The following is an 18,869-nucleotide window of genomic DNA, read 5'->3' on the forward strand; positions in this document are numbered from 1 at the left end:
GTGTGGCATGTCACCATCACCTCTTTCCGAGATCAGTGGCGCAGAGAGAGTTAAGCACTTTATTTGCTGAGTCAGAGCAGCTGCCTGCCCGCTGTGCTATCATAACAGAGCTTTATACTGCAGGGTAGAAAACAGGCAGATGAGCAGCAGACTGCCCTGACCTCACCGTTTACACCGCATGAGTCAGCTGGCCTTATGCATAAACAGCACAGACAAGCCAGCGATTACTTCCAGGAGAAGCAAACAGAGCACAGTGAGAGTGTTTTGTTGTACCTAGTAACCGCTGGGTAAGAGCCGAACAGCCCAGGAACTCCCATCTGACCTTCACATGAAGCGGCAGATCAGTTAAGTTTCCGCCAACTTGAGTTAAAGGGGAAGTCCAACATTTGTGGGAAATACAGTACAGATGACATGCATAGCTGTCCAGGCTTCTTGAAGGACATTCAAAGCGCTTCTTTGCAGCTTGTTCTCTGTCATGATGATTCCACGCTGCTCTAATGATGGTGGGGTTAGGACTAAATTTGGCTTAATCACGGTATAAGACCAGTTTCAGTCCAGTTCTAGTGTAATCTGGCATATTTCTCTCTGTTCCCTTCCTTAAGACGGGCTTCTTGACAGCCTCCCTTACACTGTGACCATTTCTGCTGAGGCTTCATGAACAGCTGGATCAACCGAAGGGCCAGATGTGTCTCTCAGGCCTGTGTCAGGTCTTTGCAGGATTTTTTCCCCTTTAAGGACATGAATTTCAGATAATTGAACTTTTGTTTTTCCCAAAACATTGACTAACTTGCAGTTTCTATAGATTCAAATAAACAAATGGAACAAATTATGTTTTTGTAACATGGTGTACTTAGAGATAAAATTACTACACTCACACTTGTAGCTGCTGAAGGGACTTTTAATTAAAGGGGACCTGTAATGGTCACGAGCTGTCCAGGATGTCCCCCACTATGGTAGCTTGGAAAGGCTGCAGCCCCCTGTGACCCTGAATTGAATAAGCAGAAGAGATGGATGGATGGATGAGACATGAAGTTTTGAAAAATAAGACCAATGAATGTACAAGCAATCCCTTTGAGCCAAAAGCTCATGCTTCAAACAGTTTTGGGGGTTTTTCTCTCCCTGGCTCTCTATGATGGCATCAGTACCTGGTCAGCTCAAGCACAACAGCTCCACCCACCTGTTGTTCAGGTGTTGTTCAGTGAGCAGCAGTTGATCAGCAGCAAAACGAAAAACTTTCTTAAAGGGAGGGGTAAAGGTAGTAAAACAACCTTTCAGATAGAGGATGAACTGAGGTGCCACACAAAGGCCCAGTGTAAGACAAATAAAGATTATTTTGAATTTTAAATCAAGATAAACAGTTCTAATATAGTCCAAGAATAAATCATCATACATCTTTTGTCCATGTGAGCATTAAAAATACTGTGGAAAGGCAGTGGGATGATCATGGATATCATGGAAACTGACCAGAATTCCTCCGTGGCAGAATAGACTCAGTTTACATGAAGAACTACTGAACAAAGATATGAACACTGGAAGAATTTAGCGGATTTCATAGGGTGTTTTCTTCTTATCATCATCAGGATCCAGAATGACTTTTCTTCTGCTTATCAAAATATTGAATGGCACATTCAGAGGAGGACACAGGAGGGCTAAATGTGTGGAAGGGTGTGGACTTCCTCTGAGCCCAAAACATGCGAAATAAAAGCAAAAACACTTTGGGCCGTAATACGCAAGAAAAAAACGGTATTACTGTTCCGTAAGTAAGGCAGCACGGTGGTTAGCACTGTCGCCGCACAGCAAGAAGGTCCTGAGTTCAATTCCAAAAGCCAAAAGACGCTATTATTCTAGTTTTTCTTTTTTTTTTCTTTCTTTCTTTTCAGGCGTTTTTTATTACAAGCACAGAGATTATTTTTTTTCTGGCGATTCTTAAGAACAGTGGTAATATTTTTCAGGCTTTTCTTGAAATTAGGGACGGGTGTATCACGGGAAAGATGTGATCATTTAAGTCTAATAAACGAATAAACGCACCTGGATTCGTGCAGGACCCAGGATGCACAACGGACTCTGAGCTGAACACACCCCCTGTTCCTGCTGTGGGAGGAGGATGCAGTGACAAGGAGGGGTTCAAGTTCAATTAGGACAGCCCCCGAATAGTTTTCACACAAAGAGGAAAAGAGAGGAACAGAGTGAGTAGCTCCAGAACTAAACCTAAGACATGGCTTTAGTAGGCAGGTCGTGGCTGTTGCTCGTAGGCTTTATATTGTTTTATGTCATCTACCTGCTTTTCGGAGCCCTGATTTTCTCCACCATCGAGCGACCGATGGAGGACAAGCTGCGACATGATATGGAAGTTCTGAAGAAGGAGTTTCTGAACCAGAGCTGCGTCAGCGCCGCGTCCCTCGAAAACTTTCTGCTCAAAGTGCTGGCGGCCAACAAGTACGGCGTCTTCCTCATCAGAAACGCCTCCGCTACCTCAAACTGGGACCTGGCATCGTCCATGTTCTTCGCTAACACTCTGGTCACCACTGTCGGTGAGTGCAAACAAAAGTGAAGAAAGTTTGGCGAGGAAACACCTGAGGGCGTTTTTGCGCACAGTGGAGCCTCGGCAGTGTTACGCGTTACCGTAAACTGCAAACAGGCTGAACCACAGAAAGTCTGCAGTCCATTGAGGGGACGTCTGTGGCTTTAGTGTGAGGAGGGAAACACAAAAACAATGCTGGGTTAAATGCAGGTGGCAGTTTTCTGGAGTTATGTTGCCACGTGTTATGGATGTTGTAGCTGTGACTCAAAGCTTGAGCTATTTAAGATCTAAACGCAAACCGATGTATCGACCTCAGGGGAGAAAAAAGTTTCCACTATACGTTGTTTCCTTTTAATCTGTAAATCTGTAAAATTCCCAAATCTGCGTGTAGATGAGGGAAATTCCCTCATCATGTGATTTATTTCTGGTCTTACTTTGAAAGTATGAAAGCAGGTATTTAAGAAAAGGGGAAATTGATTATCATACATCGGTGATGTTACCAAAATATTCGTGGGTCTTGTGCGATCTGAGCACCTGCTCGGTGTTCGGTATGTAGCAGCCTGACCTGGATGTTACAGGAAGTGAAGGTGAGAGCAGAATACATCACAGAGGTTTTTGTGGGACCAGCCAGGTTGTCCACACTGGGTTCTTTGTGGTGTTCTGCTGGCCTTGAACGACTCACTTACCTGCAGGCCCAAATATAAAGCACATTGCACCAAATCCTAGTTACTTAAGTGTTTGGTGATACGATTAGTTTAGTTGTTTATATATTTGCTTTGTTTTTCAGGCTTTAGGCTGGAGGGAAAATGGTATTCTGTACACGCAAAATTCATATCAGCGGTGTCCGTGTGTTGGAAATGGGCCTGGAGACTTTAAAGTCATAACTGGAGAGCTTATGACAGAACCAGAGTAGATACTGCTGCATGATGGGAAATGTAGGATCAGATCATTTCACATTAAAACAGAGGGTTTAGGCTTCCTCTTAAGTCCTGCTACTTTATGAGAGAAGTTAAGTGACAATGCAAGAATTTCATTACAAATAACCTTAAAATTTGGCAAATTATTCTATGGTGTCATTGCAATCACGGGAGTTAAATATACAATCATGTGAAAAAGAGTATTCAAAGGACTCTTGTTTCTTTAAAAAAAAGAAAAGAAAAGAAAACTAAGTGATTCAGTAACTTAAAGGTTTTCTGTATAATTAGCAGTCCCTCACATCTTTGTGAAGCCACCCACTCTGGGGCCTGTGCAGTCTCAGATGTAGTTGTTGGGCATTGCACAGTCTGACCTTGGGGTGAGTTTGCAGGGATGTTAACAATTCCACATGCTTCCTGGGAATCTGGTGAAATTGTTGACACAAATGCTCAAATGCTCTGACCAGATTGTGCAGAGACCAGTGAAAACTTCCTTTTTCACATGACTGTACATTATCAGTAGGTTTTCTGGTCCCAGGCTGGGGGAAAAAAATTCATTGAAAACTTCCGCTGAAAAAAGGTTTGAGCAAAGATTGGTTCGATCCTTGTCTGGGCAGCTAAACATGGATTAACAAAATCCTGCATTTAAAAAGCCCTTCATTCTACACATTTCGTTTTATTTTTCATGCATTTTTACCAAATAGCTCCTCGTGTTGTCGAAAATATCCAGTGAGGGTTTGTTGTGGATACACAGTGTCATAAAACAACACCCTTGACATTTAATTAGACACACTGGGCCTCTGTGGGACGCTCTCAGCTGAGCCGCAGAGCTGTCTGTCGTTCAGAGGTACAAATTCACGCTCTGCTTCCAGAGCTTCTCAGCCGGTTTAGTTATTGCCATTAAAAATGCACATTTACCTACATTTTTTCAACACCCAGTAAAATGGTACAATGTGCACTTAATTTTATGTATTTCCTGTTTAAACAGGATGTTGAGGCAAAATGCAAAAGCAGTGCATGGTGGGCCTGCCAGCAAGGCATGTTCTGAGATGTTAAGTAACAGGAAGGAAAAATGTTTGTCACAACGTTCTCGTGTCTGTGATTAAAGCTGCAGTTTCAGCCACGTAATTAACCTCAGCTGAAAGAAAAATGACTAGAAAAACAAGCCAAGCCAGATGGGCGGTTTGTAATGAGATGGCATTCAGGTCATACTTTTTGTTTTGATTTTTAATTGCTGTGAAGTACAGTGCTGTGCAAAAGTCTCAAGCCTGTCCTTATTTCTTAATTTTGCCAGGAAAATGGGAATGCAATGTTTTATTGAAACCTGTGCAAACATAAATGTAAATTCAGTGCATAAAGCAAAAGCGGAGTTTGTACAATTCTGATGAACCTGAGAGTCAACATTCGGTCTGATCGCCTTTAATCGCCAGCACAGCCTGAACTCTCTTAGCCACGCTTTCTTGTAATTTCTTTAATTAGTCTCAGGATCAGTTCTTCAGGCTTCTTGGAGGACATTTAAAGCTCCTGTTTGGATATTTAGTGCTTATTTGCTCTATTCTGTCACGCTGCTCCACTAACTGCCACTCTATCCTCATGGTATTGCAGTTATCAGTTTGGGAAGAAAGAATTGTTATTCTCCACTCAGACCAGCTTATGTAAAATGATGGACTTTGGTGCTTACAGTTTCTTTAGCAACTGTTTTGCAAATCTCTGTGTTATAAAACACAGTGTATTGGTCCAGTCTCAGCTACACTGGCTTGTGGTATCCTACAGAACTAAAGTTAAAATACTCATATATATAAAATCTTACTTGAACTTGTACAATGTTGCATATCTGACATTTTGTCTCCTCATAGTCCAACATGCCCTTTTAGCTCCTCCACTGCCAAACTGTAATCTGTTCAGTACTCCTGACAGAAAAATTGGGGATCCATCTGTTGCAGTTTTTGAATTTTTATATGTGGACAATTTTTTTTTTTTTTTTTTTTTTTTTTTTAAATTATGCATGTGAAGCCCTTTGAATCACCATATGTGATACACAGTAGAATTGAAATGCATTATGTTAAGGTCGCTGATGGAGCCAACCTATGACTGATGGAGAAAAACACAATGGAAAACTAGCTTTGTGTGCTTTTTTTGTACTGTTAGTGTGTTTGGAATGACTGTTTCCAGATGGCACTGCATGGTTGATAAAAGTCTGACGGTACTTTTCTGCATTCGTAATTCCATCAATTGTGACAAGATCGCCAACATCTGTGGCTGAAATGCAGATCTAAACCATGACAGAGTCTCCACTGTGTTTTACAGATAGGTTTTAAACACTCACTGCTGTGCCTCTGTATAGTGTAGGAACTGTGACAGATTTTCAGTCCAGATAACTGCCCCTCCCTGAGCCCGGTTCTGTTAAAAAGGAGCCTTCCTTCCCACTGTTAACTGATACTTGCTCAAAGGGGCTTGTTTGCTTGTTGGGATTTCTCTCTATTATTGTAGAGGCTCTATTTTACAATATAAAGCACCTCGGGGCAGCTGTTGTTGTGATTTACCGCTTTATGAATGAAATAAAATTGAATTGAATACTCAGGGTATTTCTGATGAGACTAGGGGTAGGACTCAGATTAACTCGTGACATGTTATTATCACAGTATGGTCAGACAATCCAGTGACTCTGTGATACATTGCAAAACAATTATGCACAGTATATCATGATATCTTTGTAACTGAAAAATAAATACCCCAAAAAAGCTGGAATTATCTATCATTGCTGTATCTTTGTGCGAATTATCATTATTATTCAATATTAACATGGCAATATTGCCTCCCTTTGTGCTATACTTCAAAGATATTGCAGTATATTGCCACTGTCTCACACTAGCTTGTGATGTGGTGGCAAATCTGAATTAATGTTAAAGACATACTAGATACAAACCTGTACACTTAGATTTTAATTCTAGCTTTAAAGTTACAGAAAGAGTATGCATGTATCAATGACTAGAAAATAATGGGCGAAGGTCAAACTACAGAGCAAACGATGTGTCTGCTACGCCCTCATGTTTGAGTCTTCCCAGTGTCTCTGTGTGTATAACCAACCTAAAGAGTAAACTAACTGTTTAAGATAAAACTGTAAGAAATTAGCTGTCAAGTTGGCGACTTGAGCTTGACAGTTTTTGACGACTGTCACAATCAAACATCTGCAGCAGCTGTCTTCGTGCCGCTCTTATTGCACTGCTGTTCCGCTGTGTTGGCAAACTGCTGCGAAGGCGGTCACATTCACAGGCTTGCTGTTATAAATGACACTGGCGCATGATCGCTGAAGAAATGCAAATTCATGCATGAAGCAGAACAGAATGGCCCTTTGTGTTCAGCAGAGGCTGGGTGACACTTCCTTAAATGGTGTAACGTGTTTAGCTGCGTTATGATCTCACTGAGTTTTTTTTTTTAACATGCCGGTACTCAATTCAAGGCAAAAAGAGGAAGCAGCAGATGCACTTAGATAGTGAAATTTATAGTCTCTCACTCCAACAAGTATGTTGAGTAGAAGGAACAATAGTTTGTTTGTTTTTTTACGATCAGTGGACATTTTGGGGAGTAATTAAAAAAAATTTCAACCTGCTTTACCACACACCACGTCTAGATTTAAGCTTTAGTGACTGACATGTGTCCCTAACAGCAGGGAGAAAACCTCCAGCTCATGTTCTTTGTAATGTTTGTCAGTGTCACTGTTGAACTTTTGGACAGAGCAAAGGTGGGAGGGGGACTTACTAAAAAGTCTGCAGGCAGCTAACAGCTGATGAGCCGGTATAGCTGGGACCGAGTGGATGAAATGTTACACTGCACATTGGATAAATGGCATATTGTCAGATTTTAAACGCCAAACAACAGCTTCCATGTGATTTTACATGCCTTCTAGTCAGAGGCTGACATCATTGATCAAACACTCTGCGCACACACCCAGAGACGCAACACTTACTACAGGGACACAAAAGCATTGAAGATAAGAGCAGAAATGACAAGGACAAAGTGACCAGGAACACAAACTACTAAGGTGTGACAGAAAGATGGCCACAGATCTACATCAAAACTGCAGCGCTATCAAGAAGCTACCAAAAAAAGGAGCGAGGTGCTAATAACTGTGCAATGATCATAAAACATGGAAAACGATCACAAAGAGAAGCAAAATTTTCAATTTCCCAAATCCATTTTACAGGGCGATACTTTTTACCCTGATTTGTTTACATTCTTGATTCAGTCTTCTAATGTTTGTGTGTGTATATATATGCAATACAAACAACACAAAGAACAATAGCTCCACACTAAGACAGGCCTGTAAGCTCCTGTGTTTTGCTGGTTTTAAAAAAATATGAGAAACGTTATCTCCGACCATGCCATGGCTTTAAATATGCATGTGACAAATAAAGAACCTTGAACTTGAACTTGAAATGTATTTGTCTTATCTAATTTTGTGTACCCTTTGCACTGAATATGGCCCTGGATAGAAACTTTAGTTCAGATAATCTCACTGAGGCTCTAAGTGGAGCTTTGGTAGTGTCAGAGGCATAACAGGGTAAAAGGGTGTTAATTCAATGTAATCTATTTGTGACAACTACTGAAGTGACAACTGCAAAGTCAGATCAAAGCCAAATACATCAAACCAACGGGCAATATCAGCACTGGGCATCATCGTGTGGAGCGGTCTGCTTCGGTCAGAGTGATGCAGATTTCATCAGCAGAGATAAACGGTTCCATGTGTCCGTTATCAAGCCCTCCAGTTTACACTAAAAGTGGGAAATGGTACTTTCTATGGTATTTGCTGCTGTCTGGATGAGTATAGTCCACTGCATATGTGTGCGCGTGTGTGTGTAACGTCACAGTAACTTTAGCTACATCTGCCTTGAACCTGTGCTTGCTTTGAAAGAGAGCTCACGCTGAACTCTGTTAAACGCCCGAAGGCTTCAGTTTAACTGACAGGAGATTGTGTCGTCATCTCAGCTGCTCTGTAGTCAAAGTGACATCAAATCTTTAGTTTGTGAAACACGTCATGTTTTTAAAGCATGAGTTCACGACCCCCTAGAAAACAAAGGCTGTGCTCGTTCTTAGCGTGCACATCAACATTGTCTCATCAACATTGTGACCACGTTCACGCTGCAGACAGCAGACCAGTCTGTGGCAATAGAAACATTTGCCCAGGTTTTTGTAGTCGTACACTTTACACACAGCTCATGTCCTTTGGAGATGATTTTGACAAAGACAGCTTTGTACTTTGAACACCCGGCAGCACCTTTGTAAACACATCATCCAAATGTGGCCAGTGATTTGGATAACGTTATTATGGCAGGACTGGATAATAATGTTTTCTTTATTACTCAGGAATGTTTGTGTCATTCTTTTACAGGCTAAAAATACTATTTAAATAAATGCAGGCAGAATTCAGACTTTTTCTCAAACAGCTGTAATTTAAAGGGCTACAGATGTTCTGCACAGACGGCGGGCTGGATGGTTGTTTTATAGCTCCATTTTAAAATGAAAGCTGTTTTCTGGCGTTTGTGTAGTAACCTAATGTTTTGTGATCACATACAGCAGATGGTGTGCTGTTTGCACAAACCAAATATAAAGGAACTTCCTAACCCCCATCCCGGCGGATTATTTACATATATATTTACACTGTATAAACAGTTTTACAGGATACAGTCCTTTCTGGTCTTATCTTTCTCTGGTCAGTACTCTGTGCGTCAGTGTTTTCAGTCTGAGGTACTTTTAACTGCACTCAGCTGTTGTTTTCGTTCCTATCCTTTGTGTTGCTGTAAAGCTTTTATATCACGCCACCAGGTTAAAGCTCCAGCAGAAGATTCATTTGCAGTAGTTTCACTTCTGCTGGTAGATAATCCCTGTAGGCAGTTGTGACAGATCCTCAGTGAGTTGCTTATGCTGGAGTCTGAATTTTATTGTCTTCCTACCAGCACTGGTACCCTGACATTGACTAAAGCTGCTGTTTTTCTGTAGCTTCAAGTTAAAAAGTCTGGGGCAAATTACGTGCTGCTGTTGCAGCCAATAACTCTACCTGACTCTGTAACATCAGTGTGCTCATTAGCACATTAATCTATTTTTATGCTCTACAGCTGTCCAGTAACTCATTAATGTTATAATGCTCCATTTTTGCTAGAAAGCTTTGGAGCTGTATTGACTTGAGTGCTGATGATCAATGTGGAGGCTGCTGATTTGACTGCATTATACTGTTTATATATTGTTTTTGTGCATCTGAGTTATATCAGTAAGGACAAAATGCATAAGATCCCTTTTTTGTAATCCAATACAGTTCAACAGCACCAGAAATAGCAGCTTGCAAAATCACAATACAGCTCAAATATTTTAAAGTGTTACATTAATGTTTTTAATTAAATTACATTTAGATTTATTGAATGACTCTCGTAAAGAAAAAGCACAACAATTTCTATCGTGTCTTTTCTATCATCTCATCTAATTTCCCACTTCCTCTAAAACTTGTCATGTTGCTGTTCCTCCAGGTTATGGTCAATCCACTCCTCTGTCTGACACTGGGAAAGCTTTCTCCATCTTCTACGCCTTGTTAGGAGTTCCCTTTACCATGCTGGTGCTCACCGCCTGTGTCCAGAGGCTCCTGTACCCTCTGGTCCTCGCTCCGGTGAGCCTGCTTCAGAGATCAGGCCTGGAGCCTCGGCCCGCCACTGCTGTCCACTTTGTGTTGCTGCTGTTTCTGGTGGTGCTGTGCTTTTTTGTGGTGCCAGCAGCCATCTTCACCAAGTTGGAGGAGTCCTGGAGCTTTTTGGATGGCGTCTACTTCTGTTTCATCTCTCTGTGCACCATTGGACTGGGGGATTTTGTGCCAGGGATGCAGCCAGAGCAGAAGTATAGGACACTGTATCTTGGTGCTGTCATGGGTGAGTCCGTTTGTTTGTAGACTAGAAATGCATTCATCCAGTGCACTCAATTAGAGTGCAGCCACGGGCTGAACCAGCTTACAGCTCAGATAAACCACATTGTTAAAGTAATTTTTGGCTCTTTTTCTTACAGGCGGGGGACTTGCTTCTAATCAAACCGATGTTACATTACTTTCACAGACACAGATTTTCTCATTGATCATGTCAGACTTGCCTGTTATTAAAACATAACGCATTAACGCTTAACAATTCATGTATAATTTCTGTGTAAGGGGCTCAGGTCAAATTTGAGTTAGGACACAGAGTTAGGAAAGTTGGCTTAGAAAAAGAGAAATGAATCTGTAATATCATCAGATCGGCCAGATTCTAACATAAAATAATAATGGAAAAAAACAAAAACTGATGTGAATCCACTTAGTATACTGCTGATAACCACAGTTAGGAGGAAGCAGACTAAGGTTAAGTTAAGCTAATAGAAAGCTAATTTTGTAATGACACAGACAAATTCTTTGTGTACAGATGAACATAATCTGATTCTGAAAAAATCAAACAAAGAGCTGAAAACTGCAGCTCATCTAGTGGCCACAAGAAGATCATTCCTAACAGCAGATGATATCAAGATGATTATCTTGATCAAGACTATATTTCTATCAGCTGTGCACCCCTTATTACTTGGCACTGATTAGCAGACACTACTACAATTTAGCTCTAGTCTGTAACGTATTACTCCACCTTTTCATCCAAATACGGTCACCTCTGGCTGTGAGGAGCGAGGTTTTAAGATGCTGAATTCAAAACTAATATTTGGTGCTATGGCAACTGCTTCAATCTTTCATTTATGGTCTGAAAGTGAAGCTTTTATTTGGTTTGGATTTTATGCTAACACAGATGAAGTGCAAGCTGTCCAACTATGTTTTAAGTGGATTTATTCTATCCAAAGTTGCTCGCTGATCCACTTCACTTTAGTGGATCAACTTATGTGGAAGTCATTAGTAACGACATGGCCCTGAAGTCACAGTCCCAGGCTAACACACCTCTTCTTTAAGACTGCTTATCTGTATTTTTGAGAAGGTGGTGTTGTCTCATCATGTCCCAGAGCACAGCAGAGCTCATATCAGTGCATGTTTAAGCTCAGAGTCGGGTCTTACAAACATGCTTTAAAATTGCATACCACCATTTTTAATCTTAGTCCTAATCTCACAGTAAATGTATCATAAATAAGTAAAAGCAACCTTCTGAGTTGGGGTTCAGTGCTTAGGTGACTATATTCATGTCTGAAATTTCTGTATAAAAACTTGCATGTGCACGAGGATATGCGTGCCTGTGATGCCGCACACAGTCCAGCCAAAATTTTAACTCTGCTTTAAAATTTTGCACAGTAGTATGCTAAGAATAGGGTGAAATGAAATACACAAAGAGAGGTGGGGAAGAAGGTAATCATGGATAGAATAATACATCCAGTACAGTGTGCTTTGAATGTGAACCTTTTATTTACTGGAAAATCTCCACGCATTGTTTGAACTGTGGTGACTAAAGATGAGTAAATACATGGGAGCAACCAGGTTTTTAACCTGGACAGCTCCTGTAACTAACCACCAAACACACTGTATGTGACCTGTGACTTGCACTAAAAAGAAAAGGTATCATTTATTTACCTCTAACATAAATTAAAATAAAGCATTAAATTTGTTCCAGCATGATAGAAAGCCGGTTGTTTCATGGTGTTTGTGCTTTGATGTTGATGATGGCTAAGAATATAGCTGAAACTCCACTGCACCTGTGGGTGTGGTAGCAATGGTTGATAACCTGGGTACATGGCACACGCCGAGGTTGCTGTGGTTTGCTTGTGAGGGTCACACGTAGCTGCTACATGCCTGCAGAGCTGTAAAGGGGAGCAGGTCCACCACAATATCTGAAACACCTGCAGAAGCACAGAGTGAGAGGAGGGCGGTCTTTCCAAAAATCATTAAAGAGAGAAGTACTGGGGGCCGAAAAGTTGATAGTATTTTTTTAAAAAGAGAACTGGATTCAATGCAATGAAAGGAACTGCATGAGATGCATTGAGATCTGTGAGTGTAGAACATATTGGCAATATGTTCTACACTCACAGATAATTAAAATCTCTTGAATCTTTTTTTGTCCTGCTGCTCTGACAGAAGTTGACCTTTGTGGCTTTGTCTTCATTCTCACCTCTGATGTGAGAAGTAACACCTCTCGCTGCCTTTTTCTCGCTACCAAGTCAGGGTTGACAGGTTGGCGGTTCCTCATAAATTGTAAATTGAAGTTCACTCTTCTGTGTAGCTCGTTTGAAGTTGAGCTGACTTTGAGGAGAATCGCACAAAAACAAAATAAAGTGATATCTGACTTTGACGTTTGTTCTTCGGTAAGTGCAACAGCACTCAGACTGTGAAGTCGGGCGTAAGTGCTTAGATCAATCATCGGCTGTAATTATAGCCCACGTAACCCCGGAAGACCTTTTTGTTTAGTGGTATATAGACATCCATGTCCATGCCAAGCATAGGAAACAAAGAGCTCTTGTCTTCAGGATGGAGTTGAATTGAAATCTATTATTCTATGCGTGCATTTTTTTTCTTGTGACCCAATGAAATTAAAAGTTAATTTAGGTAATGCTATAAAAATGACAGATAAATGCTCACAGGTGTTTGAAGGTTACTTATGAGCATTAAGACTGCCTCGCCTTCTGGAGGGTTTTCATTTCTCTGACTTTGACCAACATCTCCCAATTGTGTCTGAAAATCGCTGTAATTATTGGGATAATTATGAACTCTGGTGCATGCATTCAAATCCTTTTCATTCTGCACCAACACTCGCCATACTTTACAGTGCAGCTAAAATAAGGAGGTGACTGTGGTGATCAATACACACTTAACATCTGCATGTTAAGGCTCTCTGAGCATTTTAACAGGCTGATGTTAACAGTTATCAGTTAAAGTCGAGCTTCTAAACTGTTTGTTTTATTAGTAAATGAAGACTGTGCTCTTTATAGAGTGCATTTCCATAACATGTTTATTAGTGTATGATATTATGGAAGGGGTATTTGTGAGAGGGCTGCACTAATAAGCTTATAAAGAGATAATTATGAGCAGAATTGAGTTCTGTCACGACAGTCCCCGTTTCTCAATTGCCCACCGCTGTGTAGGAGGGTATTCCCATATGAGTCAAATGTGCATGTGTGCGTCGTGTTTAAAACCTTACTTAGATGCCCGTCTGTTTTTTCTGGCAATCAAAAAAACTCTGTTATCACATGATGGAGGTTATTTCCATAGTCGGCTGTTGTTGTTCAGCTTCTTTGTGGGCTTCCTTTCGGTAATCGAGTCAGAGCTGGAATGACCTTTGTGTCTAAAAGCAGGCTTGCTGTTTTTGTTTTTTTTTTTTTCTGTGGGCTCGGTCAGAGTGAATATCTACAGTGAATATCTGACAGACACACACTGGGATGAATGAGCTCTGCTGTTTACAGGATTGAGAGAATGCAGCATTTCACAGTTTCTTTAATTTTCCTCAGAGCCCTCCAGCAACTTAACTAGGAAGGAAAATTCACCCTGTAGTACTTTAACTCCTTTGATCTCACCTGTTAACGTGTTTCATTTTGATGAGGAGCTCAGGAGCTCTGCTGAAAGCTGTGTTTTCTTTCGTGTTGCCCACAGCTAATCCCTTGACTTCAGGTTGGAAGGAGGCCGAGTGGAGTAGCTCACAGGGACCGGCGATGTTGCTCTCTTGTCCCTCAGGCTGCTTTATATAACAGTGTAGGTCGAGTCAGATTAACCCAAACAGCCCCTGGTGGTTCTGGAGAGGATTAGTGACAGACTGCAGCCTGATGCATTGTTCCTCAGCCGAAGTGCTGTGTGGTAAAATTGAAAAGGAACCTATTTTGAAAACTGAAAAACTACTTTAGCTCCTCTTCCTTCTAATAATGCTGTCATGGTTATGCATTGGTAGCAGTGTAGGTGCTTTGAAGAGCGTTGCAGACCTACGTTTGCATGCTATAGGACTGTGTTCTGTCACTTTACATTTGCTGTTTGTATACAACTATATATATTTATGTATAACTCAGAAAATAATGCAGATGTGGTAAATGAGAGTAGGTAATCTTCTGGACAGGGTGCTTAAGCAGTTTTCTGTTAGCAAAGACGTTTCTATCATTTTCAGTCGTCGTGCCATTTTCTTGAGCATTATGAGAATTATGAGTTTTCCATCGCTCCTGCTGATGGTATTTAAGTCATTCTTTGCAGGATTGTGTGAAATTAAGGTTGAATGCAATACGTACAATGAAGTTTACTATAAAGCTATGCTATTTAAAGGCTTCAGACATGTTGAAACGTATTTTGTACAGTTGAATACATCAGTTTTTGCTAACTTATTCTGTGTGTGCGTGTGTGTGCGTGCCTTTCCAAATCATGTCCAATCGACTGGTCGACTGCAGTCAAGTTGTAGAAACGATGTTCTAGAGCAAACAAAACCTTAGTTTGGCCTAATACCCTCATACTTGGGTGTCAGGCATGTCCAAGTAGGAGGAAATCCTGGGACAGACCCAGGACATGCTGGATAAATATGCACCTTGGTTAGTTGAAGAAGAACAACTTTGTTAACCTTATGCACAGGTTGCCTGGTGGGAGACAAACTTTCTCCAAACAGTCACGGTGACTGACTGGAATCGCTCTCTGATTTGTGACTGTTTGCAAGTAATTGCTGTCTACTTTAAAAACAGATTGATTCCCAGTATGTTGGCAATCAGTCTGAGTTAGTTTGCACCAATAAGCACAACCTTTTGGCAACTTTATAGATGTTATTGGTATAATCACAAACTGATCGTAGCTGCCAGCTTGACCCTATTAACTTGCAAACTGAAGAGACTGATCGCTGCCTAAGTAAGAACAAGTCAAAACAACTCGCCAACTGCTGCAGGGCTCTTCCACTGCACTGCAAATAAATACCCGGGAATCCCCGAACCTAAAAAACAAGTCTTGCTAGCCTTTAAATAAAACTACCATAACCTGAATGACTGGCAACCTACACAGATACAGTGAGAGGTAAATCTTCTGGGAAGTTTGGAGTTTAAACCAATCTTAAACTCATCACCAGCTGCTGTTTTTAACCATGATGAGTTTTATAGTCTGTGAGAACAAGATTCAAACTCCTAGTCAGACTAATTCATATGAAACATGCGTTACATTTGTAACATCGAATGATGTTTTCTTAGAGCTGGCCTGCTTGTGCTGTGAGTGACTGCTGCTCATGGCCTGAACTCCGCTTAATGCACACATTACACAGTAAAACCACACGGATTTCTTTAAGGCACTCGCAAGAATCAGAGCAGAAGTAACAAAGGTTGAGATTTTATTTTCACCTTTGCCACCTTGAGGGCACTTTTGTTCTCCTTTTGGTTAAATGAATGTTTAAAAATTGGTTGTTAGTCAAGTGTATTCGGACTTATTTTCTCTTTACCAGCTACATGAGTTTGTAAGTTTCTTGCTTGTCTAAGATCATAAAGTAACCATGCATCTTTGTAGTATTTATTTTTAATTAATACCAACAAATAATATACTTTAAATTCTGCACATAATGCACCACACAGCTATTTGTGGTTGCATGTACTGGTAGTGTACCAATGCCTAAAAGCTGTAAAGAGCTTTAACATTTTCATAACCTGCTGGTTTTCATAAGCTGATAGATTTAGTATCACACCTGCTGCAGTATTGCTTTTTCCAACCTCAGTGTTGCATAATAAACAGATCACCAGCACAGTCAAAGAGAGAATACCTACATGTGGTTTTATGTGGTATTTGGAGCCACAGCAGAAAGGCTGAAACATTTATCGAAATTAATCACCAGTCAAATTCTGTTAAATATCCTTGCATTTAAAAAAATCCATCCCTTCCCTCCTGGCTTCTCTCTCTCTGTCTCCAGTGTACCTGTTCTTGGGTCTGATGATGATGTACCTCTTGCTACGCACCTTCCACAAGATGTCTGATGTGCATGGCCTGACTACCATGCTACAGCTGCCTCGCTGTGAAGATTCTGACCCGGATGAGGACAGAGAGCCCATCGTGGATCACGGCGAGAGTCCCCAGAGGCAGACAGAAAAGGGTGCCAGCAATCACCTTGAGCCGGGATCACAGGTGTCCTACAACACCATCAACAGGGGCTGAGCTGTGAGGACGGAGAGAAAAGGGAAAGAAGCTCCATCTCTCACAAATCCTTACGTCTTGAACCACTGATGGAACATGAGGACTTGGTGGGCTGATTCTGAATTATTTTCTTTTTTTTCCTTCTTCTTGTTTATTTTCTTCCTTTTCAACTCATTTAAAAAAATCCATTGGAGGAAACATTAAGGAGGATTGAGATGAGTTTCAGGATTGAGTATTTGAGAAATAGAGGGCCACCAAAGAGTTTAGGAGTGGGTATTGCACCTCGTGTTGCACACAGGGACAGATTCTCCCAACCAGGGCTAAAAGGAAAACATCTCCCTCTGACACACCAGTGTAACTGTGCTGTTTACAGTCAGGATTGCACATGATGGGCTTCGGCCTAAAACTTCTGATACAGTTTAATTGTTGTTGTTGTTGTTTTTGTTTTGTTTTTTACCTTTTTTGTTTCCTCTTTGGTCTTCTTGCTTTTCTGCGACAGGTTTGTCTCACTGACAAACAAATATTGTCTTTAATGTATTTGTGCTGAAGCTGAATATTTTACATTTTTATGTGGGTGCATTCATTGTTTATCTCCTTATTCTTCTTCCTGGTCAAAACACCTCCCACCTATTCATCCATCTATGTTCATAGCACTGTCAGACTTGAGCTAGTTTGAACCTTTCTATCTTTACACCACAAATGATCACAACTGCAATAAATTAAACTTATTAAAGCTTGAGATCATTACCTCAGATTGAGTATTTGAAGCAGCAGGAGCGTTAAGGGGAATCTTATTTAATCAGACATTGTTTAAGTAGTCGTTTTTATGTGGGTAGGTCATGAAGAGCAAGGAAGCCACAGATGAGCAGTTTACCTCCTGCTTTATGCTGCTGCCCCCTAGCGTCTGCCTGTATGTAATGCAACATATTGATAATTATGTCTTTAAATGTTCAACATAAGAATGGAGGGAGTGAACAAAGGATGAAGAAAAGAAAATGACACCAGATAAATAAAACTGAGCGTTTAATTGTGGTGAATAATTTTAAGAGAGAACCAAATTTTCAAACAAAAACCTGTCCACATCTGTGACTTCAAACATCTGGAATGGTGTCCATCAGAGAAACACTTGAAATGCACTTTAATAGTAAAACTGATGTGAACAGTAAAGTTAAAAGTAGTGAAGTTATCCGATACTGTAAAATAAGTTGTGTGTGTGTGTGTTGTAGTGTAGTAAAATGTAGCTTGTATTCACTATGAAAAGTTGTAAATTAAAGAAACTTTGTAATATGTTGCCATGTTTGTCTTTTTATTCTTCAATTCACAGCATTTGTACCTTTTCAGAATCTTAAAATGTTACATATAAGAACTGTAGAAGTTACAAAAAAAACCCTCAAGTCATTATTTAAAGGATAACAACTGATTCTTATTTTGCCTTACTGTTACAAGGTTGGGTGCTACTAAATGAGGGTGATGTTTAAAAGCTTTACGTGTGTAACGGTGCAAGATTAATATGTGCAAATAATGAGCTAAAAGCTGTTTTGTGTTGTCTGCTGTTCAACCCTGTTTTTTAAGGGACAGCCAATCAAAAACCAAATCATCTGACTTAAGGTAGATGAGTTAAAGCAGGAGTGGGGAACTCCAGGCCTCAAGGGATGGTGGCCTGCAGGTGTTAGATGTGTCCTTAATCCAACACGGCTGATTTAAATGGCTAAATTACCTCCTCAACATGTCTTGAAGTGCTCCAGAGGCCTGGTAATCAACTAATCCTTTGATTCGGGTGTATTGACCCAGGATGATATCTAAAACCTGCAGGACACCAGCCCTTGAAGTCTGGAGTTCCGCCACCCTTGTGTTAAAGCAACTGAGCGTTTGCACCAAAGCCTAGAATAAGGTAAGTTTATTTTTGACCTGAGAGTCATGCAAAGCTATTTTAGTAAAGGTCAAAGTGGAAAATATGATGCTGGAAATGAAAATATCAGGTCTGCTTTAATGCCCAACTAGTTTCATTTCAACTGTTTCACTCAGAGTTTAAGTGAGAGCAAAGCCAAACATTGGATTTGTGCCAGTTTCCTTTTGGGTATAGTGTGTGTTTTACTGAAGTGTGTGAATGCATTAGAATCCATTTTAAGTTCAGTTACTGGTATGCTGAACTGGTAGTTGGCCAGCTTACATAATCTTATTTCCATGTGCATTCATGGGGCCACTTTGTACCGTAAACCTGCTCATCTGCTTGTTCATGCAAATATCAGCCAATCGCACGGCAGCAGCTCGATGCGTTAAGGCACGGGTGTCAAACTCCAGCCCTCGAGGGCCGGTGTCCTGAAACTTTTAAATGTGTCCCTGCTGCAACACACCTGAATAAAATTAGGTCTAGACT

The 18,869-nt window shown here is 40.7% G+C and overlaps 1 protein-coding gene across 1 annotated transcript; it reads left to right on the plus strand.

Moving 5' to 3' along the window:
* The first annotated feature begins 2,039 nt into the window (after positions 1-2,039).
* kcnk6 (potassium channel, subfamily K, member 6) lies at positions 2,040-17,775 on the plus strand. The gene is made up of 3 exons (XM_086262319.1): positions 2,040-2,531; positions 9,954-10,346; positions 16,272-17,775. The coding sequence occupies exons 1-3, from the start codon at positions 2,216-2,218 to the stop codon at positions 16,511-16,513; spliced, it is 951 nt and encodes a 316-aa protein (XP_086118445.1). The 5' UTR covers positions 2,040-2,215; the 3' UTR covers positions 16,514-17,775.
* The last annotated feature ends 1,094 nt before the right edge of the window (positions 17,776-18,869 follow it).

This window comes from Aulonocara sp. 'chitande type north' Nkhata Bay, linkage group LG14, assembly GCF_057382095.1.
Source record: "Aulonocara sp. 'chitande type north' Nkhata Bay isolate Kocher_YH1m ecotype deep benthic linkage group LG14, A_spYH_male_GT1.1, whole genome shotgun sequence".
Taxonomy (NCBI): domain Eukaryota; kingdom Metazoa; phylum Chordata; class Actinopteri; order Cichliformes; family Cichlidae; genus Aulonocara; species Aulonocara sp. 'chitande type north' Nkhata Bay.